This window comes from Sphaerodactylus townsendi, linkage group LG13 (genome assembly GCF_021028975.2).
Source record: "Sphaerodactylus townsendi isolate TG3544 linkage group LG13, MPM_Stown_v2.3, whole genome shotgun sequence".
Classification (NCBI taxonomy): Eukaryota; Metazoa; Chordata; class Lepidosauria; order Squamata; family Sphaerodactylidae; genus Sphaerodactylus; species Sphaerodactylus townsendi.
In genome coordinates, this window is record NC_059437.1 from 37,306,900 (window position 1) to 37,332,493 (window position 25,594).

General features: G+C 44.6%; 1 protein-coding gene across 1 annotated transcript in view; it reads right to left on the reverse strand.

Annotated features, from left to right (window-relative positions):
• The window catches only part of OSBP2 (oxysterol binding protein 2), a 128,252-nt gene that overhangs the window by 41,258 nt on the left and 61,400 nt on the right, over positions 1-25,594 (reverse strand). Inside the window, exon 3 of the mRNA XM_048513920.1 lies at positions 12,376-12,626. Within this exon, the coding sequence (XP_048369877.1) occupies positions 12,376-12,626 (251 nt within the window). The remainder of the gene's footprint in view (positions 1-12,375; positions 12,627-25,594) is intronic.

Here is a 25,594-nt window from a genome sequence, read left to right on the forward strand (position 1 = left end):
TATGTTTTGCTCTTCAGAAAAACCATGACTGCAACTGAGCCAGCCTCATTCCTGACTTCTCAAGGGCCTCATTTCAGGAGTATACGACTAGTGGCCCACCTTGAAGTTCACGGCCTGCCTCTTCTCAAGGTACTTACAGCAGGGGACAGAATCTAGCCAGTTCCATGACAGTCGGCACCTTCATGCAGAGGTGTTATGTATTTACTAAGGCAAACTAAATTTAACATAGTAAAATGCACACCTGTTCCTGCCATTCAGCAATAAGCCTCTAACAGAAATGTGCCCTTATGCACTCAGCCCATTTAAAGAACTTGTGTGTTCTATTAAGCATCATGGAGACATATGATCAACTCTACTCGTTGGCCTAGGTTGTCTCCTGGCTAGAGTGTCAGACGATGGTCTATCTCAGTGGTGGCGAACCTATGGCACTCCAGATGTTCATGGATTACAATTCCCATCAGCCCCATCCAATTGGCCATGCTGGCAGGGGCTGATGGGAATTGTAGTCCGTGAATATCTGGAGTGCCATAGGTTCGCCACCATGGCTATCTGGAAGACCCAGGTCGGAATCCCCACTCTGCCATGGACGTTGCTGGGTGACCTTGTGCCACTAACTCTCTCTCAGCCTAACCTACCCTGCAGGGTTATTCTGAGGATAAGATGGAGGGGAAAATAATATCATAAGCATTGGTCTCCATTGGGTACAAAAGAAGAGCATAAATAAAGCTGTCAGCTGGACAGCTTCCAATGTTTTGCTTCTTATTCTGAAGGGCTCAACCTCACAACATCCAGCCACACCCTGCGCAGACTAAAGCCCGTAATGCCGACTAAGAGGCCTTAAGGTCATGGCCTGAAATATCTTTTTATCTTCTTCCACTTAAAAAAAAATCCTCCCGTCTAATTAAGAGTTTTGAAAGCCTGCATGTTATGTTGTGCTATTTTGACTGGCTTTAATAAAAGGTATCACATGACTTTTGTTTTCAAAACAATCACCGTTCTCCTTGCCTGTGAATCACTCCAGTGACTGTCCACTCACTGGCCTGGGTGCTGTTACTGTTTTTTTACTGTTAAAAAATAATCATACATGGCTAATGTATGTTTTCTACTGCTGGCCTATGACCGTAATAAACAACTATTACTACTGTAAATACCATTCTGCCCTACTGCACATTTCAGGACTGGAGACTTTAAAAGAATCCTCAGCATTGGAAGAGGGGCCCACAATGTTCAAAATGATTTGTAACCCCAGCAGCAGCATCTCTCTCCCCTGTGTGACAATGTCCTACCTATTCAGGATGGGGTGGGATTTGTATGCAGATGGTAAGTTTATGTTTAAAATGAGGAAGAGGGTATCTGTCAGGCAACATCTCCCCATCTGTCAACATCTATAAATCCCTAGAAGAGTAACAGCACAAGCTATAATGATCTGTTATTTCCTTTGAAGACCTGGATGCAGCAGACAGTGTACTTGCAACAAGAACTGAGAACCAAACTCCAAAGAGCATCAGAACACATCAACCAGAGTTGTCAATGAAGTTCTCAAAATTCCCCACAGCAGGCTACAAACCAGCGATATCCACTCATACCTGTAGGGAAGAGAATTATAGTCTATGATAAATCTTGTTGCTTAATTGAAGTGGGAGAAGGCTGATCAGGTATCATATAAGGTCTTAAGAGTATCCCCAGTTTAAAGGCCTGGGAGCGGCCTTTGCTGCTGCCCTGGGCTAGACAGTCCAATGGAACTCTGACTGGGGCTCAGTTCACACCAGTTAGTTTGCGATGGGCATAAACCTGGTTAGTTGTCATGTCTATGTACTCCTGCCCTCCACCTCCCCTCACACATTGAACTGTGAGCAAAGATGGAAGTCTTAAACTAACTCCAGTTGGTTGGGATGTCCAAACATGGGCACCTCTGACAACCAAGGTTTGTTTTCTTCCCAGTTAATGAGATTCTTAACTGGGAGAGAAGCCTAGGGGGGAAGAGCACCAGCAAACAGTCTTTTGCTCTGTTATGCACACAGACCATTAGCTAACCAGTCAAAGTACAATTAGCTATATTCCGCCTCACCAGGGAACATTGTTTAAACAGGTGAAGGTTCTAATTGTCTGCACTTTTGCAGTCATCAATACATTAATCTCTTGAAACTGCTGACTCCCCTTCCCCTTCCAATAAAAGAAATGAATGGCTGGCAGCATTCATGCAAGTGAAACAAGGCTGTCTCAGCTTTCTTTCCCCCCATTAGCTTTTAGGCTACTTTCAGGTGTTTACTTTTCACTGGACCACTTCCCTAGGACTCAAATGTGCCACTGAAAGAATATTGTAGATTGTTCCCACAGTTGCCTGCGCTGAGCTCACACGCACTTTACAAATTCCGAAGCATCAAATGTAAAGACTCTCCAAGTAACCATGTTGAAAAGCAAATTGTTAAAATATGTATGATCCAATAATCACTGTTTCTTTAAATATATTACTAGAAAGGAAACCAGCTGTCAAAACCATGGAGTCATGAACAGTGGCACAAAAGGGAGATGAGGTTGCACTACAAGTAAAAGCATTCATGACATCAATTTCAATTTCAGCAGATGTGGAAGACACAGCCACACCCACAACAATGTTTTAGTAGTGAAGCAAATCAGTTCTGTTCCCCTCTTATCTTGGGGATTCCTTTATATGTAGACCAAATGGCCTCTTAATTTTACCACTAGATGGTCCCAATCAATTAAGAGCCTTTTCTTTAGCTAGGTGCAACTCGATGCCATCTGCGATTTTGTTGGGGAGATTCCAACCCACCCACCCCACTCAGACAGAACCTGCCCTTGTAAAAACAACTGCATACAATTCATATCCCATGTTCTCTTTTACTGTACCTTCTACAAAATTATTCAGGCTAATCTCTTTTAGTCAATAAGAAGGAGCTTTCAGATTCCCAAAAGGTATCCTTCCTTTTAAACAACTGCAAACCAGAAATAACCAAAATTGCTGCAAAATTCCTATACCACAGCATACAGTTGCAATCCCACAGGGCCTCAGTGTAATCCATTACATCTATCTGGCTTTACAGTGTTGTTACTTTGCTTTTATATTCATGGCTTATGTTTGCTTGTTTTATCTGATGAGACTCCTTCTTTCGATGTTCTGTTTTATTCACTTGCTATGCCCATAAAAGAATGATGATGATACAGAGATGATCCAAGAAGTTGTAGAATTCATGTATAAACCAAGAATACTATAAATTGCATGGCATTAGAGCAGGGGTAGGGAACCTGCGGCTCTCCAGATGTTCAGGAACTACAATTCCCATCAGCCCCTACCAGCACGGCCAATTGGCCATGCTGACAGAGGCTGATGGGAATTGCAGTTCGTGAACATCTGGAGAGCCGCAGGTTCCCTACCCCTGCATTAGAGTATTCAAGTGTGAAACTACAGAGCTATCAACTAAAATATGCAAAACAATGCTTAGCATCAACACTCATTAAAGAAGTCATTTGTGAAACTACTGGGCTATGGCTGTACACATGCAAAATTTTGCATCGTTGTTTTTTTTCTTTTTACAAGGCTAAGTGCATAATGCTTGACAAGATTTGGGTTGACGGGAGAGGTACAAAGATTAGGATTAGTCTGGGGAACAGAACACAAATCTTCACAATGCTAATGTGATATTAGCTAAATATTGTAGCCTCCAGGGTCTCTCTGCTGCACTCGTGGAATTAATCACTGTTCTTCCTATCAAGCTTCGTCATCATCATGAGAACTAGAGGTCAGTTTTTAAATCAAGGCCAAGATTCTCAGATGGCCAAATAGCCAATGATAGATATCTGTCTGCAGCATTTGAGAAGGTCTTTACATGCAATAAAGGTCTCTGATAGTACAGCAAACCTCTCAATGCAAGTAATGGCAGATGAGCTTCAAGAACCACTTACTGAAGATGAATGCTGATGAGTCACTGGATAATGGCTGCATAAAGGTACCAGAAAGGAACATACAAGTAGGCCCTGGCTCCCCATTTCAGCAGCAGAAGGTGAGGAGGAAAAGGAGAAGTTTGGATTAATATCCCGCTTGTCTCTCCTGTAAGGAGACCCAAGACCCCTTAAAAAACTACTATTCCTTCCTCTTCCCACAACAGATTCCCTGTGGGGTAGGTGGGGTTGAGAGAGTTCCGAAGAACTGTGACTGGCCAAGTTCACCCAGCAGCCTTCATATGTAGGACTGTGGAAACAAATCCAGTTCGCCAGATAAGAGTCTGCTGCTCATGTGGAGGACTGGGGAATCAAACCCCGTTGTCCAGATTAGAGTCCAGTGCTCTAAATCATTACACTACGCTGGCTCTCTGACATTAGGATCCTCAGGCATGAAAGCAACTGACTTACTCAAATAAACGCTGGTGATTAATGCTTGGTACCGACAGGAAGTAAGCAAGGATTAGTGAGAAGAGCCCAACTTCTAAGACCAGCAAACAGATAACACCGTTCACTCTTCAAACCGGTTTATTGTACTGGAGTGCAGAATCCACACACCAGAATGAGTGGCAGCCAGAATGAGTGGCAGCTAGACTGGGGACACCTGGATTCAAATCCTGCTCCGCAACATGATTGCTGGGTGATCTGTGACTTGTCACTCATTCTCATGTGTTGTGAAGATAAAATGGAAGGGTACACTGCCCTGAGGCCCCTGGAAGAAGGGCTAGGCAGAAAAACATAAGAGCAATAAATAAACTACTTCGCCACCAGCCATACATCACTTCTTGAATGATACTTTCTCTTGCCTTCTCACATTGAGAAGCACCAATATTCTCTCCATGGTCTGAAGCCAAGATTTGTAGATGCTCGGGCATGCTGAAAGGGTGAGGCGCCCTGTATCAACACCACAGTCCAGGTAACATCCTGGTGCCGTTGTTCATTAATATAAAACATAATCCCTGTTCTTCACACCAGCCTGTTATTAAGGCACGCTGTTCCTTGTCCCAAAGCTATGGCTCCACCAAAGAAGCTCCTTCATAGTACTGGGTTCCTTGACACTAAGCTTCAATTGCCCAGATTTTACTTTCTGGAGTAATGTCAACATTAGCTATCATGATTCACTGTGACTGAATGATTCCTACTTTCACTGGGCTTGCCCATTCTCCTCCCCTGACCCTGTCCCACATAACACATAGATCACTAAGAAAAACGCTGAAGAGAAGTCATACTTCGCTGCAATTAACTGAGGACTCTAGAGTATGCTGCTGAGCCACAAGGGCACTCTGCTATCCAATTATCTCTGTTCAGGAGGACAGAGTGCGGCTATGCCTCAGGTGACAAGATTCAAAGAGCCCAGTGGTGTGTGGTGGCTCCCCTGTCCCTCTAGGGATCTTGAATTAAATTTAAATTAAGCTTCTTGTGATTGTCATAATTAGGGAGAAAGTCCAATTTTGGCAAATGCAGATTCTTATATGACTCTTATTTTATGAGAAAGGCCATACCTGCCAAAATTTCTTTTTGCACCAAGGCACAGGTGTTCTCCCTGGTATGCGACCTTGTGCTCACTCTCCTTTTTTTTAACACCCTTTTCAAACCCCTGCAGTCAAAGCTGCAACAAGCACGACTGCCTGCCAGTGAAGATTTTTAAGGAACAGAAGGAAATGATCTAAAGAGCATTGGCTCATTCTGCTTCTTGCTACCAGCATCCAGAACCATTTGCTGAAGTGTTAAGTCGACAAACACAAGATGGAAGATAAAGCTCTTGAGACTCAGATAGCTAAAATCCCATGCGACATAATAGTCAATAATCTCATCGGGGGAGACAGGGCACAGAAGACGCCTTTGTCATTTTTAGGGCATGCAAATATCACAAGAAAGGGGATGAAACTGTCCCTCTCTACTTGGTAGCGGTTGAACTTCATCAGGAATTGACCTTGGACATCTGAAAGTTGGCGTGAAATACAAAAACAGGCAAGGAGTTGGCAAAGAGAAAAGGCTTAGTAACAGCTCCTACATGGAGATCGTTGTTCTTAGATACGTGAAGTGTTATTCAGAGGATACAGATATTGTTCTCCACGATCTTAAGAGGCAAGCTTGCATTGTAAGAAAGGTGTTCTTCAACATCCCATTCATCTTGTGACAAAAGCAGCATGAAAGGCTACTGTTCATTGTCCATGGTAGCCTGACTTTGGCATGAGTACTCATGATGATAACAGGGAAGGTTTGTGACTCAGTGGTAAGGCATCTGCTTTTCATGCAGGGGGTCCCATGTTCAATCCCAGCTAGTAGTAGGTGACAGGAAAGTCCTCTAACTGAGGCATTGGAGAGCCATTGCCAGTCATAATAAACAACACTGGCCAGGCTAGACCAAGGATTTGACTCAGTGTAAGACAGTTTCATATGCACAGGAACTCTTAAGACTAGACCTTCAAGTCTGCAGGATGACATTACTGTACAGTCATCAACACACACGAAGAGCCTACCCTTTGTTTCAGAACAGAACATCTTCCTGGTGGGATGGCTAGCCTTCAACAATGATTGACAGTTAACAGGAGAATGGCATATTATCTGTCATAATCCAGACTGTCAGCAGCACAGACACTGAAGATAAGAAACAGATAGCACAAGACCAGAGCCCTACTGCCAGGCTGGAACCTCACTCACACAATGGGTGAAATTCCTGACGCTGTGACCTTTGAGTCAGAGACATCTGACTTGGGAGGCAGCTCCCATGGAAGTCCTCTCCCCACCCCACTGTTCTGTGGGGAGCTAGCACCCGCATCACCCAGGATCTGTTCCTGCCTGTTGACAGAGGCAAAGTATCTGGCAAAAGATCCCAGAGGGATCATCAGAGTGCCAGACCATAAGTCTTTTGAAGGCACGCAGCTTTGCAGGAGAGGACAGAGGCAAACCCTGATAGATAAAAAAGCAGTGCTAGCTCAAATCTTAGCCTCAGAACAGCCAGCAACAGAGACCTGTCCAAGGTGCTGTGTTGCTGATGGTGTATGGAGTATGCCCCCTGCCCCTATTTGCTAAGAAGCTGCTTGGCAAGGTGGTTCACCACAGATCTTCATGCAGAGATTGCCCAGATCCTCTACTGGAACCATTCCAAGAATTCTGTAATGCCAGACCTTGACATTTATTTTGGCATATGTTTGTTCCAAAACTGCAAACAGAGAGCTAGAATAAGATGGAAGATTATAGGGGAGGACAGGAAGGTGGGAAAGAGTATTTTAAACTTCCCCAATTCCTGTTGATTTTCTCCTGCTCCCCACTTTCTTCGGGCTTACATCTAGTTTTGGAGTCTGGCTAGGGGACAAAAAATGTGAACAGCTGGAGAGGTTCTAAAGAATTCTGAAAAGACTTTCTGATTCCAGGATGTGCTTCATTTTAGTGATGTTTCCTCTAAACCTTCTGTGTACTGAATTATCCACCAGGACTTTTCCTCTCCTTGTCGGAATGCTCTGTGCAACTCTTCTATTTACCCTTTTAATTAGTTCCTCTGTATCTGGATGCACCTCCTACTCCACCTCCATGCCAGATGGTCACTTCCATCTCCGCATCTCCTGCCCGTTTCTTCCTCACTCACGCAACCCGGAGGGGCTCACTCTTTTCCTTATTTAAACCTTGGTTTCTACGGCACGAAGAAACACATGACAAGATTACGACCTAATTTCTATCGCTATCCTATTCCAGGGAAAAATAATTATTTACTGGCGCAGCATGGTATATAAAGGGCTTGTGATTGGGGTGGGGGGGGAATATGTGTGCCTAGATTGTGTGCATCTGGACATGTTTGTGCAAGGTTTGTGGGGAAGATTCCACAAGGATGAAAGGAGGGGAAAAAAGAGAAGGGATCTTCTTCTGGAGGGGTCTTCATTCATAAAATTAGTCAGCTCTGCATCTGCTGGAGTTTCTGTAAACTGGCTGCGCTCTGTGTTAGTAATGCACGGGAAGGAGAGCGGATTACTCTACAGACAGCGAGTCAGAATTGGGGTGGGTGGGAGAGAGAGTGTGTGCCGTCCACATTCACAAAGGAGCTGCATTCTAGTTGGATGACTACAACAGTTCGTCAGCCTATCACCCTCAGTTTTGCTGAACTAGGATCAGAGATGCCCACAATGGAACTGTGGGTTACCAACAGCAGGCATGGCAATAAATGCTTTTACCCTGCCTTCACCTTTCCAAGTAATGATACTGTCAAATCATAACCAGAACAACACCAATTCAATTTGTAAAATGCCCGAAAATGACTACAGTTCAAAACCAATTAAATGCTCAAGCAAACAAAATGACCTTGTAATGCCTCCTAAAAGACTCCAACTGTGGTTCCACCCCACTCCACACTACAGAAAGCCTGTTTTGTACAGTGGGAGCCACTACTGAAAAGGAACAGGCTGCAGTAGACATCCACTGGGCAAACCTGAGCACAAGGATGATCAAGTGATGTCAACAACAAGTGGTATCTGGGTGTGTACAGACAGAAAAGTCCTTCAGATAGGTCAGCACCAGCCCATGATGAGTTTTAAATGCTATATGCAACATCCAACATTAAACTGAGAACCAAATTGGGTAACCAACGTAGCTATTTTAAAATAGGCCACAAAGCATTCGTTCAGAATGAGGCAGACATATCTGAAGGTTTGTGGCGCAATTCTATGTCTATTGATTTCAGAAGAGTAGAGTACCTCTGCATCAGAGTGCCTGGTTAGATAATGAAATATAGAACTACATGTCACCTGCATATTGGCAACTCCAAATCCCACAGTTCCAGAGAATCTCATTCATTGTCCTCACATACATAGAGAACAGTGCAGGTGACTAATTGAACCCATCAGGCAGTTCACAAAACAGGTTCCAAAGCACCGACTCTACTCCTCCAGAGGACACTCTCTGTATCTGATTTTTAAAAAAGTCTCGAAACTAGTGAATGGATACAACTCTAATGACTGAAAACAGAAGGGCCAACTTATCTCAGTGGCCACTGATAGATTTAACAGTATCAACAGGGATTACTTTTCCCTGTCCTGCTTTAAGGAAAATTACCTATCAGTACAATCAAAGATGTCTCTATTCCAAACCCAAGACCAAAACCAAAGCAAAATAGGTCAAAGGCAGACATGGGATTTCAGAAATTCCCGGAGCTGTTTTACTACCACACACCCCATCCCTTACCCCAAGATGGGCAAACTGGAAACCAGTGAGTAACCAGACTCCTAGCCAAGAAGGGTTTCTCATACAACAGTCTGACAACTACCTCCTTCAGAGGCTTAGGGAACTTCATTGAGGTCAGTGAGGTGTTAATAAGGTTCCAATATCACTTCCTGGCACGATTTTAAATGCCAAAACAGGCGTGGAACAAGAGCCCATGGTGGCTCTCACATCCCTAGGAACCCTGTTGGCATCCATCGCAAGACCACTCTGAATCTATCTGTAAAAAAAAAAAAGGACAGGGAAGGGCTTCTGATTCACTTTCAACTTGGCCTCCAAGCCGTAGCAAAGAACCTGGCAAAAACATCACTGCCAGAGGCCAAACTGGCATAATTAACCAGGTCAGGTATTTTCACCAACTGACCTGATGAGGTTCAGCTGATGTGATACTGACAAAGAAGAAGCCCTTCTTCCCTGCCATCACCTCTACCTTATAGACTAGCGGATGCTCTGATTCATCCCAAGCCTTCCTTCAGCAGTATCCTGGACACCTTCCAATCTTCTTCATATTTCCCCAACTCCCTGAAGAAACATGGAGCTGGAGGGGGCATACAAGTGTGGGAAAGGATGCCAAGGATCAACACTGTCCACGGCCCTCACCAGTTCATCTTTTCATCTGTCTTCGAGGTTCCTGGCAGAGCTGTCAATGAAGTTCTCAAAAAAAAAAAAAACACACCCAAAAGCCTCAGCAATCTGGAATCCAAACAAATCCATTAATTTTCTCAGTAGAGACCATTATATTGAATGCCTGAAACTGAGTTTCATGGCCAGAAGTACAATTCATTTCTCAGCACTCCCCATTCCAGTTGCTGTGTCATTCAGGCACAAAACCCATTGGGTACAAGGCCTAAGAATCTGTGGAAAGGAATGCCATGATCTATATGCTCATATTGTAAGAAGAAAATCTAAGGGCAAGTTCACATCTATAGTCCACAAGTTCTACAAGTTGTCCACATCTATAGTCCACATTTTGTCAATAATATCCGGTAGCTGTCAATAATATCATGCATCTCCAGGGAAAGACAGGGTGGTTGAAAACCCCTCAGATACTGAGGGGCGGTATTGAGGGGTCCTGCCATCCCCCCCCATGGGGGTAGGTTTTAAATTGGGGTCGGACGCCTTTTATTATGTATTATGGTTTTTTGCTGTTTTATGAGTTTTAAGCTATTCTATGGATTACTATTAATGTTTGTTACCGCTGTTTTAAAGATTTTAGTGACTTGTTTTACCCTGTTTTGTGCTGTACACCGCCCAGAGCCCCTAGAGGATGGGGCGGTATAAAAGTTTAATAAATAAATAAATAAAAATAAAAAAATACTGGGGAAGATTCTTTTTCCTGCAAGGAACAATTGCAGAGATTCATATAACCTTTTCAGAGCACTGGAGATAGAGTTGGCTCCACATTTAAACAAACAAAAATGAATTGACCTTTATTCTCACAGTTCGGTGAATTGACCTTTATTCTCACATTTCATCCAGAAACTGTCTGTGGGAATGCCAATTGGGCCACTTTAACCTACAGGGATATGATCACTTTTATTTCTGCAAGCTAAAATCTCCTCTCTGTGGTATAGTGCATAATGGGATCCTAGAAGCAGTGTGTGTGTAAAAATCAAGGAACAAATAGAACTTTATAACAGAAAGACACAAGCATCACCGAAAAAAAATTAAAATGACAAGTCTAACAGAGCTAGCAAAATAGACCTGCAGTTGGGACTGGCTACTGAAGTCTCACCTCTCTGTGCCTTGATGCAACACAACCAATGAAGTCATTTGCTCCAATACCTAGAAAACACACACATCAAGATATCTACCCCCTCAGTGGTTTCTAAAGATTTGTTTTGCCTTAGTGTACCAACTTGCTATTATGGTAGCAAGGGAACATTCCAACCATTGGCCATTAGCCTGTTCTCTTGAGTCTACAGTAGGAGTTCTTTTTGCCAAATTCACTGAGATGTGAGGAGAAACACACACACACACACTAGCTGAACTCTGTGCAGCCTCTCTCAGAGCTCCTGAGCTCAGTGAAGCAAAAGCCTTTTGAATATTATCCTGGTTTGTGGGAAAGTGCTGAAGGGATCTGTAAGGAAGGGAGTGATGAAAACACTGGAAGAGGCCAGAGACATAGTACAAGGAAGAAGGCAGATGACGAGTGAATTTAAGAAGCTTGGCAGGTGCCCAGAATCAAGTGCCAGCAAGATTCACCCCTAGCCTGCCACAATGGAGAGGCAACAGGTATGTGAGGACTGGGAAAAAGGCAGCAGGTGGGCATGCAGACAGCAAACTGGTGGCAGATCTGGAATCTTGATATCAATCACTAGCCTGGGACCAGTGCCCTGGGATCACCTGATTCCCAGAGGAAGAAAGATTCTGGTCTGTGTTAGTAACCTGGCTTGAACTGTGCCAAGCTGTCCTTCTGATCAGCAGTGAGTGGTGTACGGAGTCAGAAGCTCTGCTGGGGCCATCAATTTTGAGGCTGGTGGCAGTTCCTCACAAACGTAAAGAGCAGCCCTTGGGGGCTGGGATGTTTACACAGCAGCAACAGGCACCCCCAGCCCCTTGGTGGAAAGGGTGAGCTTAGAATTAAAGGGGAGGCACTGACAGATTGCTCTCAAAGAAATAACGTTTCGTTAGAAGGTTCTTTAAAAATTCATGACCCAGTTGGCTGCCGTTTTTCATCAGCCTGCTCGAACTTCTACCTCACAATACGCTTTACAGCTACTTGCCCATTCATTCTTCCAGCAAGTATAGTCAATTTTAGCCATTCCAAATCAACAGCAGCAGCAGCAGCTCTGTGGGGTGCACTATTACTATTCCTGCTTCACAGCTTAACTTAACCCAAAATTCAGTGCTTGTCCAGCACTATCTAGTAAAAATAAGGGGGAGATCGGAACCCAGGAATTCAAACTCAGGCTGCGTGGGGAGTGGGAGTGTGGAGGGGCAGGGAGAGACCTGAATCCCATTACATCGAGTGGAAAAGTCTGGAGCACTTCATCCACAGGATCATGCAAGCTTGAAATAAAACAGCAGCACAACACAACCCCACTCCTGGCTTGAACAAAAGATATCTGAGCATGCACATACTTCTTTGCACACTCACCCTAATGCAGCCACTACCTGGCAGCAGTGATCCTGGATGCACCAACACCTGAGACTATTTGTGTGACCAGCCCCAGCCCCCACCACAGGCATCTGTGCCCCACTTACATTGATCATAGCATTGGAGGTGATCCTGAAGAGAGTGGCTCGCTCATTGACGGCTTTGATCTTCTCTCCGCTTTCGGCGGGTAGCCTCAGGTTTTCCAGCTCACTCAGAGACCTCTGGAGAGCTGCCCCGTGCTTCGCAATGAGGTCGTTGCAAGTGCTGAGATCCTCCAGCTTACTCGAGAGGTTTTTCAGAGTGCTGTGCAGTTCGCTCTTGTCAGACTGCGAGGCTGGCTCCTCATCACCGGAGTCATCTGGAGAGGGGAATGGCAGCGGTGGAGGGGAGGAAGAGACAAAAATGGTTTCCATGGTTACTAGCCGGACTGTATTAAAAACACAGCAATGGGTTTGTGCAAAGAAAAGTGACGCGAGGACTTGGGTCAGAGTGCAAATTCTCCTGGCCACTCAGTTGGTTTTCTGCTAAGTAATTTCCTCCATGCAAAGTTTGAGAGGACTTTTTCCTTTGCACGCTTCTGTCCTAAAACATGTTGCCCAACATGTAAAGCTTACTGAAGTTAATGAAGCTTATTTCCAAGCATCAAAGAATGCAGGGAAAAAAATCCCCAAAAACAAACGCTGTGAGATATTTTATTCAAACCAACCAAATTATCACAAAACAGTGTCCAAACCTTTGAGTTCCCCAGAACTCTTCATCAAAATGGATGTTCAGAACAAAAATGGGGAAAGGGGAAAAATATGTTTCAGGGCGGGACCTAATGGAAAGACACCCCACCCACACAAACTGTTGCCAGTAGGATTTTACAATGGAGTGCAGGATGTGTTACAGACTTAACTGGTTTACACGGCACTGGGCACAAAGCCAGTTTAAGGATACTGTACTCCGAGGAAACAGATGAAAATAGGGAAAAGAAAGTGGACACACTCTCTTCACGAATATAAAAGCCAGCAGCTAAAACTGAGTAATTGTATTTAGGATGAGCCATGAGGGGGAACATATCCACTTCAAACACAACTTTTGAGTTAAGCCAACAAGTAACTTGTCAGCTAGACCACATTTCTGACAGTGGTGAATAGACCACCTCCCACTATGCGCAGTCCCTACAGCCCTTTTTAGACAACGGGTTTTCCTAGTTCAGATCTGCAGGCTGTGCAGCATCAGGCAGGGAAGGGCTGGGAGTTGGCTCTGCTGCCTGCTCTTCCTCATGAGCAGCCAGCTCTGGCTGCACCGTGTTGTCAGGTCCTGCACCAGAGAACTCTGAGTCCTGGTGGACTCAGAGTTCTGACCCAAGGGCTGGCTCATGACACAGTAGCTCTCCAGTTTTGGATCGAACCCAGGGCCTTCTGTCTGCAAAGCATGTGCTCTGCCTCTTAACCATAGTGGCACTAGATTGCCCACAATTCACTGTTGACAGAAGCTGCTTTGGTTCAGTTGTTGGCAAGATCCTGCAAGTGTGGCTGGGATTTTGCGAGGAGTTAATCCTAATCAGATGCAGACACCTCTATCTTCCCATATCTTGCTGCAAGAGGAGCACTTCTCCTTTGCTGCTGCAGCAGCTTCCTCTGCTTCAGCCTTCTATGCACAGCTGGCTTCTCACGGGGTTCCTTAGGGAGATCTACACTTGCAGGATCTTGCCAACAACTGAACCAAAGCAGCTTCTGTCAACAGTGAATTGTGGGCAATCTAGTGCCACTATGGTTAAGAGGCAGAGCACATGCTTTGCAGACAGAAGGCCCTGGGTTCGATCCAAAACTGGAGAGCTACTGTGTCATGAGCCAGCCCTTGGGTACTTACCAGGACTCAGAGTTCTCTGGTGCAGGACCTGACAACATGGTGCAGCCAGAACTGGCTGCTCATGAGGAAGAGCAGGCAGCAGAGCCAACTCCCAGCCCTTCCCTGCCTGATGCTGCACAGCCTGCAGATCTCCCTAAGGAACCCCGTGAGAAGCCAGCTGTGCATAGAAGGCTGAAGCAGAGGAAGCTGCTGCAGCAGCAAAGGAGAAGTGCTCCTCTTGCAGCAAGATATGGGAAGACAGAGGTGTCTGCATCTGATTAGGATTAACTCCTTGCAAAATCCCAGCCCCGTGGGCAAGGCCCTGTATATGAGCCTTGCCTTGAGTTTGATTCTGCCTGGGTCAGTGGCGTAGAGCCAACAGGGTGGGGAGAACGCGATGCCCCGGGTGCGCACTGCGACGGGTGCGTGGAGGAGGTGTGGAGGGGCCGGGGGTGCCATGGCAAGGGAACGGGGCACACGTGTGCCCCGGATGCAGTTCTCCCTCGCTCCGCCCTTGGCCTGGGTGCACTAGTGTGTTACCTGTCGCCTCTGCGTGCCTGGTCTACTGCTGATTTCCAGCCTGCTTATCAGATCTCCTGTACCGCAACCTGTGGACTGACTCATGACTACGCTTTTGCCTGCCGCCTGCCCTGACCCGTTGGACTGTTCTCTGACTATGCTGCTATCTGCCGCCTGTTTGGCCCTGTGAGGCTAGACCTGACCACACCCTGCCTGGCAGCAGCACATACTGCATGGGTGAAAACAAAAGATGGAAAGGAATTTGAGTTCCCAACCTTCAGGTCGTGGCTGGAGATCTCCCAGAATTATAACTGATCTCCAGGTTACGGAAAATCAGTTCCCCTAAAGAAGACAACAATTTTGGGAGGTGGACTCCATAGCATTATACCCACTGGGGTCCCCTCCCTAAACCCTGTCCTCCCCAGCCTCTGCCCCTGAAATCTCTAGAAATTTCCCAATCCATAGTTGGCAATCCTAAGAGGAACTCATGGCCGTAGGCTACATTCTCTGTTGAAGAGAGTTCAGGATCTGAGAAACTAGCAAGCAGTGTACTTAGAAAATATTGCCAGAATGGTTCTCCTCTCCACATTTTCAAGAAAAACTGCCCCGTGAGTATCTCCCTAATTAAAAAAAACAAAACTAGGACATTTACAAAGGTTTCAAGACAGCACAGCTTACTTAGACTAATGTCCCAGTAACATTTTCTTCCTGGTTTGGAATCGGGTAAAGAAACTGAAACAGGAAACGACCCGGGTTTAATAATAGCTCAGCAATATTGGTAACACAGGCAAAACCCCAGGATAATGAAGCTAAGTGGTCATAACCTCTTAAGCACTGATGGAACCTAAGTAAGCAGCATAAAATACTAGAGCCAGGAGCAGCAGGAAGCTTTACTGATAGAGGCAGGCAGAGCTAGCAGACATCATGCTTGTCTCAACATTCAGACCAGAGGCAGGTAATTTGCTCAGCAATACTCTGACCCATCTGGAAATATAAACACCCGTGGGTATTTTGGTTTGTTTTTCGCTTCCAGAACAAATGAATCAAGAGAATTTGGACAACACCTGCATGAATGAAGGAAACACTGGGATGTGGGTGGAGTGTCCATATTGCACTAATTCAACATAGCTATTCATGCAACTTCATCCACGATGTCAACTGCAGCAGCTCAAAGAATAGTATGGAAGATGATCAGTCATTAATAGACAGTTTAAGAGTCAACTTAAGGGTCAACTTAAGGAGCAGCAGTGGCGTAGTGGTTAAGAGCAGGTGCATTCTAATCTGGAGGAACCAGGTTTGATTCCCCACTCTGCCGCCTGAGATGTGGAGGCTTATCTGGGGAGTTCAGATTAGCCTGCACACTCCCACACACGTCAGCTGGGTGACCTTGGGCTGGTCATAGCTTTTCGGAGCTCTCTCAGCCCCACCCACCTCACAGGGTGCTTGTTGTGAGGGGGGAAGGGCAAGGAGATTATAAGCCCCTTTGAGTCTCCTACAGGAGAGAAAGGGGGGATATAAATCCAAACTCAAACTGAAACTCAACTTATAAGATTTCAGCAACTACAGTTTGCCAACGCACACACAAAAATCCTAGTTAGTTGAAGGGGGAGTGTTAACGCTCACCCACATCAATTGCATGAAGTTTCTCACAAAGAAAGTACATGCTTTAAAATCTTAAATCTTAAAACTAGCCTCTCACACTCTGCACAAATATGTGCGCATCGGATTCAGCCTCCACCCCCAAGCACTCAATGTACACCAGTTCTGCCACTCAACAGTATTCTTCCTAAACAAGTAGAAAGGAGTTCATCAGGTAGCACATCATAGCACATGAATCTCATTAGAAATCTCCATATTTATTACATCTTATTTTTGCCCATAAGCAAGACTGGAATCACTATTGTCCCTGTATGCATCACTTTAAAGTTACCCTTTTAGACCATCCTCATTTTCCCTTTACAGAACTTACTTCAAGACCAACTGTCAGCCCTTGTCTTTTGTCAAGTATTTGCTTAATCCCATCTTCACCCCTACCCCCAACCTTATCACAGGTCTTCCAACTGGGATAAGTGAAAAAGTAGTCAGCCAACAACAGGGAGGCTCCCCTCCCCCATTACCTTGGAGAGGGTTTTTCCATGACCTGATACTATGGGGCGAAGCACACAGATCCTTTGTTGCCCTACAAGGGCAGTTGCCAAGAAGCCATACCAGAACAGTAGAAATGTTACTTCCCATGGAATGCTGTAGAACAACATCCTTCACTGAGCCTAAGACCAAGACTCCTGATTGGATGCAAGGTCCTTCTCTACAACTAGTCTGTAGCATTCTAATTAGCTGGGGATCCTGATGTTAAACATATGAAGCCTAAGTACTTTGTATGAAATTAGACAGATCTTGGGCCCACAGAGATCAGTACTGTTATCTGAGAGTGGTTCTCCAAGGTCTCTCCCAGTCCTTCTTCCAGGGCAATCACAGGAATTGATATCTGAACTTTGTAAGGAAAATTTGTGCTTTACCAATAAGTCATGGCCCTGCCCATAAACTGGAAATGAAAGTTATATTTGGTGGGTTCTGAGATAGAATACAGACTTGAATGCAGACTTGAATCAGTTCCTGAATTTGAGACTGGGGACCACTCGCCTTACCATTCAGTTCTTGTTCTGTTTCTTCAAATGTTTTGATCTTACTGAGATCTGTGTACACTGTAAACAAATGTTGTCTTATCATCAGATATATTTTATTGGGCCAACAGAATACTTAAGAAGTCTTCAGAAGTCTCAATCCCACGTCTCCCAGACAATGGACAACAGAGGGTCCAATAAGCAATCTCGACCAGTTTAATGCCTTAGTCATGATGGAGCAGGAAAGCGAACACACACAAGGAGACTGCTAAACACAGGATTCAGTGAGACAGCAGCATGGGGAATGTTTATCTGTCTAAAATTCAAAAACATAGCGCTACAAGACACCATGTGTGTGCTGAAGATAACCCAATCAATCAACCATACCTCTCTGAAACACAGAGGGCAAAGAAGCTGATGCCAAGGTTTGGAAGTAACTAAAGCCGGAAGGTGAAAAGAACCCGCAGATGGGGCAGGAGGGAGGGGGAGAAAAGGATAGGCAGACAAATAGACACCTAATCCTGGCCCATTCAGTCACAAAGCAAAATGCCAACCTTGAAAAGGTTATCAGAAAGATAAACAGTCTGAGGCTCCAGCAACTGACTGGCACAAAGGTATATGAACAGCTGAGCTACGATGGCGCTCACAAAACCATCTGCAGTGACTAGGCTAAGGAAATGGAACAAAATCCTGGGAGGGACAGCGGCAGACTGAGACCTGCGTGGTTTCTGTTAATGAGAGAGAAGGACAAGGAAACTGAGAAGATGAGGGGCTGCAACACCCAAAAGAAACAGTAAAGAAATACAAACTGCAAGGGTTTGGGGTAGTCAGTTTGAATCATAATCAACACGACAATTCCCAGCGGCCTTTGTCAGTTTGGCGGCCCTAATGCTAAAGATGCAAAGGGCAAAACCTCCATTAGAAAACGAACTCAGCTCTTTTGGCAAAACCTCTTCCCTACCACATATCTCCATGTTGCTCATGTAAGTATCTGTTTTTAAGTATTTAATTAAAAAATACTCTGCCTTTCTCCCCAGTGGGGATTCAAAGAGGATGAACGTAATTCTCCTCTCCTCCAATCTGTCCTCACAACTACCCTGTGAGGTAGGTGAATCTGAGAAGACATGATTGGCACAAGGTCACCCGGGAAATTTACATGGCAGAGCAGGGATTTGAACCTGGGTCTCCAAGGCCCTACTCCAACACTCTAACTCCAACACCACATGACACATTATTAAATGCCATATACTATATATCAAATAGCTGATTAAAGGTTAGCTTTTCATATCAATGCCAGGGGGGCCCTTTGATTTGCTTCTCTTCCCTGGCAGCCTTTGTGGCAATCTTAAACACATTTTGTACACATCATGCAATCCAATCATGCTTGTAACACATCCTATGTTCTGTTGTAAGACTCTGTAAGATGCAACTTAGGAGGAGGGGAGTGTTCCCACCATGACCTGAAACATCAGTTGGCCCCTCCCTCTTTCATGTTCAACATCTGGCTCAACTAAGAGCTCTGGGAAACCTAAAAGTTTACACACTGTCTTGCAATATATTTTTTTTGGTTCTTATGAAAAGGTATTACACTACTTTGTCTAAGGACCAACTTGACTACCTACAATCTTGGTCAAATGACATAGTTAACCAGGAGGTGTACAGCAGGCAAGCCTCCAGATGGCACCAGCATCACCCATTTCACATTTACAAACCTTGCACTGGTTTGCCTTAAATGGATAAAGTTAAAGACACATCTACAGCTTCACAGGAAAGAAGTCTAGGAACAGACACGGGAGCCTCCATGGAATGAAGACATCCAGAAAAGAAGACGAAACAAGCTTCAAGAGTTATGAGCTTCCATACATGACACCGGCTACTAGGGAACAGCTGTTCTAATAAATAAAATTCAATTAAAGAGATTGACATTCCCCTTGCAAAAAAAAAATCATTTGTTTCCATGCTCTGATGCCAACTCAGATGGCAAAAAACAGACAATTAAGCAACACAACCAGAAAGCCAAACAGGGGTACTATATTCTGTATGGGGTATCAATTGTAATGAATTTTTAGAAGATTGAATATTCCTTTGGATATCAGTGCAAACGACCAGTGTCTCTTTCCCTGCCAGTATCCTTCCCCAAGGCAAGGATTCCTCTGTTGTCAACCACCAGAGGACCATACTACAGTTCTGGGGTGGGGATTCTTTTAGCAGAGCCATTCCAAATCAAGATGGGGGTACTGCGGTAGTGCTTACCTGTCACAACTTTGGAGAACCTCTGGCACTCGGAGACCCCAGTGCAATTTTGGCCTATCTGGTCATGACATTCACCAGGGAGTCTGAAACAAGCCACTGTGTTTTAGCTTAATTTACCTCCTATCAATGCTGCAAGGATTTATCCGTAAGGCAAGATGCAATGGTTGTGATTCTGCCCCTTCTTGTGTCCCACAGATTTTCTTCAGTGCTCAGATTTTCAGAAGTTTTCAAGTTGCCTTAGCAATAACTAAATCAATAATCCCAGAAAAACAAGAAATTTGGCAGAAACTAAAATGCACGCAATTCTGACTTCCCTAACCCAAGTTTTGCAATACCATAACCCTAAAATACATTTTCTATAACTCAGAAATTGATAGATAAAATTGTACACACTGGGTTACAGTATACCTCTTTTACTTTCACACAATTGCAAGTACACCTATCATTTAGGGACAGAACTACAGCTACGTGCCTTAATTGGCAAAGAGGAAAACGAAGCTTAGACTTTGGAAAAGGATTTTTAAAAATTATTCTTACCTAAAACAGTTTAACAACACAAATAGGTACAGGAAAAGGAAGCTGAGACTTTGGGTTTAGAACTCATCGATCTGCCTATCCTAAAAAAGTCTCTAGGAAAAGCCTCAGAAACTAACATCCCTCTAACACAATTAGCACGGCTTCACCAATGAGACTCCGAAAGAGAAAACATTTCATTAGTTGAAATGTTTCATCAACTAAAAAATTAATTGAAACATTTACCCCTGAATTCCCATATTTTTCCATACTGTGCTGTGCCGTTTACATCTTCCGTCCCGCTACTGCCGCCGGCGCTACTGCCACAATTAGCTGCCTCAAGCAGAGGAGTGCCCGCCTCACGCGGCACAAGGGCCAAGCAGTGGCAATGAGAGGCTGATGCCACTCTGCTCAGCCCAGGGCAGTTCAAATGAGGACACAGCCCTCTTAATAGGGAAGCTTACATAATAGCTGCAGCTCACAGGAACACTCAGCTACCTAACACCGAGCCCAGAACTCTCAGGCTCATCAGCAGGTGACGGGCAAAGGGATACACAAAGCGCCAGAAAGGTGCCTTGTCTGGACACACCGAACATCAAGGTCCTGCAAACTGTGCCTTGTTTCTTTACTTCCTTTACCTTCTGCCTTTCTTCTTGACCCTCAAAATGTTTTACAGAATTTAAAGGACCAGTGAACAAAAACTCAAGTCTGGAAGTTTTTGTCTTTACAAAATTATAACAGCCGCAACATTGGTGTTTGCTAAATCTGATAAACAGAAAGGAATACCAACAGACGAAGCTCTCTTTTTTTTTGCATAAAATGAAGGATTCTTGTTTATAAATAAAACTGTCAGCGCTACAAAAAATGAAGAATTCACATATACTGAATTTATCTGGACACAAGTACTAAGTCATATGGTACAGACAACATGATTACATTTACTTTTATGGTCACAATCAAAGATAACATCTAGAATTCTTTTTCTCGCTGTAGGATATGAAGCCCTGACAAACCCAGTGATTGTATATGTACCAGCCCTGTACATGGTGTATACGCCTTCTTTTGCTAATATTATTTAAATTTTGCAAACAATATTTAAATTTTTACCTATATTTGAATAGGAAAATTTTCTGATCCAGATTTTTTGGGAAAACAAACATTGCTATGAAATAAGTCTTAGGGCGGATGCTAAAGACGGAGTCTTTTTGTCTGCAGCACTCAAGACTGCAGGATGCCCTGACTCCCTCTGTTCAACTGGCTTCAGGTGTGTTATGCTTTCATCAGCAGTGGACTCTCCTCCTCTCCGCTGGGCAATTGGCTGAGGTTGTGTTCTTTGGGGACTTTGCTGGCTTAAAGATATTACAGAATGAAAAACCTCAAGGAAAGGGTCAATGCATAAATCACCCTGAATCCACAGCCAGGGAGATCCCTGATGGTACAGTAATAAGTAGCTACTGTGGGCAGAACTAGTAAATTATGCAGAAATGCCCTTGTTAATTCTCAAGTGCCCTTGTTAATTCTGAGTGTCTCTGTTCTATCCACTGCCTCAGAATCACCTCAACATGACCACACCACTACCAGCTCAAAGCTTTGGAGGTCACCACTGAATCAGTACAGTGGACTTTACACAACGGACACTTCAAATCTCTGCTCCCTGTCTCTCCCTACATCTTCAAGTCTGTTTGCAGGAGGGTTCTAGGATCCCCTGTTGCCCAACACTTTTCACTCACCTAAACATCAGCTAAGCCTGGTTAAAATCCCCAATACCGAGGTGGAACTTCAGAAAACACTGGAAAGGATTCCCATTGAGAAAGGTGTGCATTGTGCATTCAAAAGTGAAGAATGAAAACTATGGGGAATCTAACACCAGGTACAGAATAGTGCTACAAAGTGAGTTACTGACATGGGTGTGCAAATATCGTATCATTATCACTGAATTTAAATGCAAGAAGCACAGTGTAGTGGGGGGCGCTGTGTGCATTTAATGTGAATTTCACAGCTAAACTTACAAGGTACCATATTTCAGTTTCTGATTCATAGGGCACCACAAAAGAACCAGTTGCCATAGGAACTGCCTGCCTCACTAGAAGCCAAAGCAGCTATTTTTGGGCTTGTGACGCTATTAAATCCCTTGTGCACAAATGGATGACAAGCTACCAGCTCTAAGCTCCTTTGAGATACATCTTCAATCTGCTGGCTCACGAGTGTTATTGAATGCATCTTTGACCAGGAAACTGTGGGACAGGAACAAGGCAGGCCATTCAGGAAAGAGCTGCCAATGCATCATTGATTCCTCTCCTGCTCCGCTTGCTGCAGACTCTGGATTCCTAGGACTATGCAAAAAAAAGAGACAATGCTTGGCTCCCAGCCCTGCTGAATAATCCTACACGGATCCATGCATCAGCACAGAGACTTCCAGTTCATCCACATGCTCAAAAAAAATAACAGGCTGTGGGTTTTCCCCCCTAATTTATTAGCACCAAATTACCCAGTTGATAAAACAGTGTGAGAGGCATGCTTCCCCAAACCCTCCATTTTCTGTACTCAGACCTATGCTAAATATTACAGATACTGTAGCATCATATTGTATATCAATACATATATCACAGGTACAGCAGAATCCTAAAATATCCATGTAGCTTCTATAGCTATGAGAAACAAGCCAAGTCCAGTCTGAAATTAAGAGTTGTATCAGAACTAAAATTGCCATCAACACAATGGAACTTGCTTGCCTCTTTCCTGCATTCCACTTATCTCCATTAAATGCTGGTCCAGAGGGGGGGAGGAGGGGACAATGAACAAAATGTGGGAGGGGAGGATTGATAGAAGACACCATTTAATCCTGCTCCAATCCTAAACTTGAAGTGACATACTTAGCTCAGTGATATCATTTGATAGTCTAGAAGAAGAAGAAAAATTGGATTTATATCCCCCCTTTCTCTCCTATAGGAGACTCAAAGGGGCTTACAAACTCCTTCCCCTTCCTCCCTCCCAACATACACCCTGTGAGGTAGGTGGAGCTGAGAGAACTCAGAAGAACTGTGACTAGCTCAAGGTCACCCAGGTGGAGTGTACAGGCTAATCTGAATTCCCCAGATAAGCCTCCATGGCTCAGGCGGCAGAGCAGGGAATCAAACACAGTTCCTCCAAATTAGAGTACACCTGCTCTTAACCACTACACCACTGCTGCTAGGCATGTAAATAAATAAATAATCCTCCAAAACAGCTTGTAGCAGTTAATACCAAATACAAAATATTGGCTATACAGTCCACGTAAAGTGCTTTAACTGTTCAAACAGGGGCGTGAAAATAAAAATTATTGTTGCTGCAACGATATTCACTGAAGAAGCAAAGACTTCTAATGTTACATGTTAGCCCAGCATAATCCCCACAAAGATATTCATCTATCCAATACCTTTTTGCCCTGCATGTTCTCCAATGAGCTCGGGGTAATTAGCATATGTGCCTCTATTATCCCCAAACTAAAAAAAAAAAAAAGAAAGAACTGGCTCAAGATCACCTACAGTGCAATTTTAAGCAACATTAGAACCTTCTAAATCCAGAGAAATCAATAGGTTTAGAAGGGTGTTACTCTACTTATGCTTGTATTGTTTGTGGCTGAGAGATTTGAATCCAGAGCTCCTTTGCTCCTAATCAGGGACAGAGAGAGGGGGAAAAGCACCCGATGCACAGGTGTGCCCTCCACCCCTGCCCCACCCCGGAATGCCCCTGCCACACCTCCATAGGGGGCATGCTCGGTGCATTGTGAACCCCCGCCCTCTTGGGGCTACGCCTCTGCTCCTAATCCAATACTCTAACTACTATACTACACCGCATACGGTTCCCATACTTTTTGCCCTTTTCATATCTAATAATAGAATGAACGAATATTAGTCATCTGCCTAAAAAAAGAAACCTTCGCATTGTTTTATATCATTTTAATGGCAATGAATATTAAATGCAAACCAGCATTCACATTTAATAGGCCGCTCTCCCTGTTCATATAGTGAAGACAGATCCTTGCTTCTAATGGGAGCCATAAATAAGGCAGCAGTTCTTTTGTTTCCATTATTTATAATTCAATGAAAATGGCAAATAATATAGGACGCAATGAGCAGAGGCAAAATTGAACAATCCTTTTTATCTTTTTTACCCATTATGACACAGCTAGCAGCGGTTATTTTTTTCTTTCACAGCTAATACACAAATAGAGATACAGAAATTGAAAGTGGTCTCTCATGGTTCGCGTGAGACATTTCTTAGAAGTCAGCGCTTTTGAACACGGCAGAGATTTCGGAAGGAATGCAACAGCTCAGCACAAAGAACAGGAGCAATCTAAACACCAGACAGATGGGACCCTGGTGCAGACGGGGAATGAATGGCTCAGAAAGCTAGCTCCTGAATGCCTCTGCCCGTGCTACTAACAGAGGGGGAGATCCCAACCCACTTTCCAGTCCTGAAAGGAGGGGGTACCCTTTCACTTCCATAAAGACTGGGCTTGCATTCAAGGGACCCTCAGAGATAAAAGCCATGTGGGTTGGGAAATGAATAAAAAAAGGGAATTAAATGAGACTGGAACAAAAAGCTGGCTGGATCTAGAGTCACTCAAATCAAAGTCCATAAATTTTGGATCACCTCTGTAGCCAGACATTTCTCTCCCAGCTTTTTACCTTGAATTTCAGCTAAAAGTAGCTTCTTTTATATATATACACACACCAGTTACCAAAAAGTGGCCCAGGGTAAGGGTTCTGGGCAAAGCCTGGGTCTCAGCTTGAATGACCCATGCTTGGTTGTGGCCTCTCTTCTCCCTGGAGGCCTGGGGAGATCTGCAGTCACCCCTGATATTTTCCTTTTCAACACAAAGGGTCTAGACGCACAGGTGTCAAACTGGCGGCCCTCCAGATGTTATGGACTACAGTCCCCATCATCCCCTGCCACAGGGGATGATGGGAACTATAGTCCATAACATCTGGAGGGCTGCGAGTTTGACATCTTTAATCTAGAGGAAGGGATGATGTCTTGATCATCCAGCTGGGAGAGAATGATCTGCCTGCAGAAAAGAGCATGTTCCTTGCTCGCTGCATGGTGTTGGACTTGGAATTCATGACGTGCTGGTTGCCAGGGACTGCTATTTTCTGGTCACACCTATTGGAGCGTGAAGTGTGGCGTGGTGCATTGACCCCGGAGAAAGTGGACCTGGCCAAGTGCAGGACCAATAAGACAGTGGCATGCCTTGTGCAATCTCTGGGGGCAGGTGCGTCGTCCACCTAGACATTTTGTTTCACCTTCTGGCGCTGTATCGGAATGACAGCATGCATCTGTTGGAACGGGGTATGGACCTTTGGCTGCACAGGATCAGATCTGCGGTGCGCGATTGGTTGTTGGCTTAGGAAGCTTTGGCGGGAGCAAGGTGGCCTCGCTCTTTGGTGGGTTGTGCATGGGGACTGATCCGTTCAGGGGAGGAAGAGTCTGCGTCCCGGCCCTCCCCATTTGGTGGGGGCCTCTATAAGAGGCCTGGGGGGTGGAGTGAGCCTGTGAAACACGTGCCCAGGCAGGGGCTGCTGGTGGCTCATGCCCCCTGGCA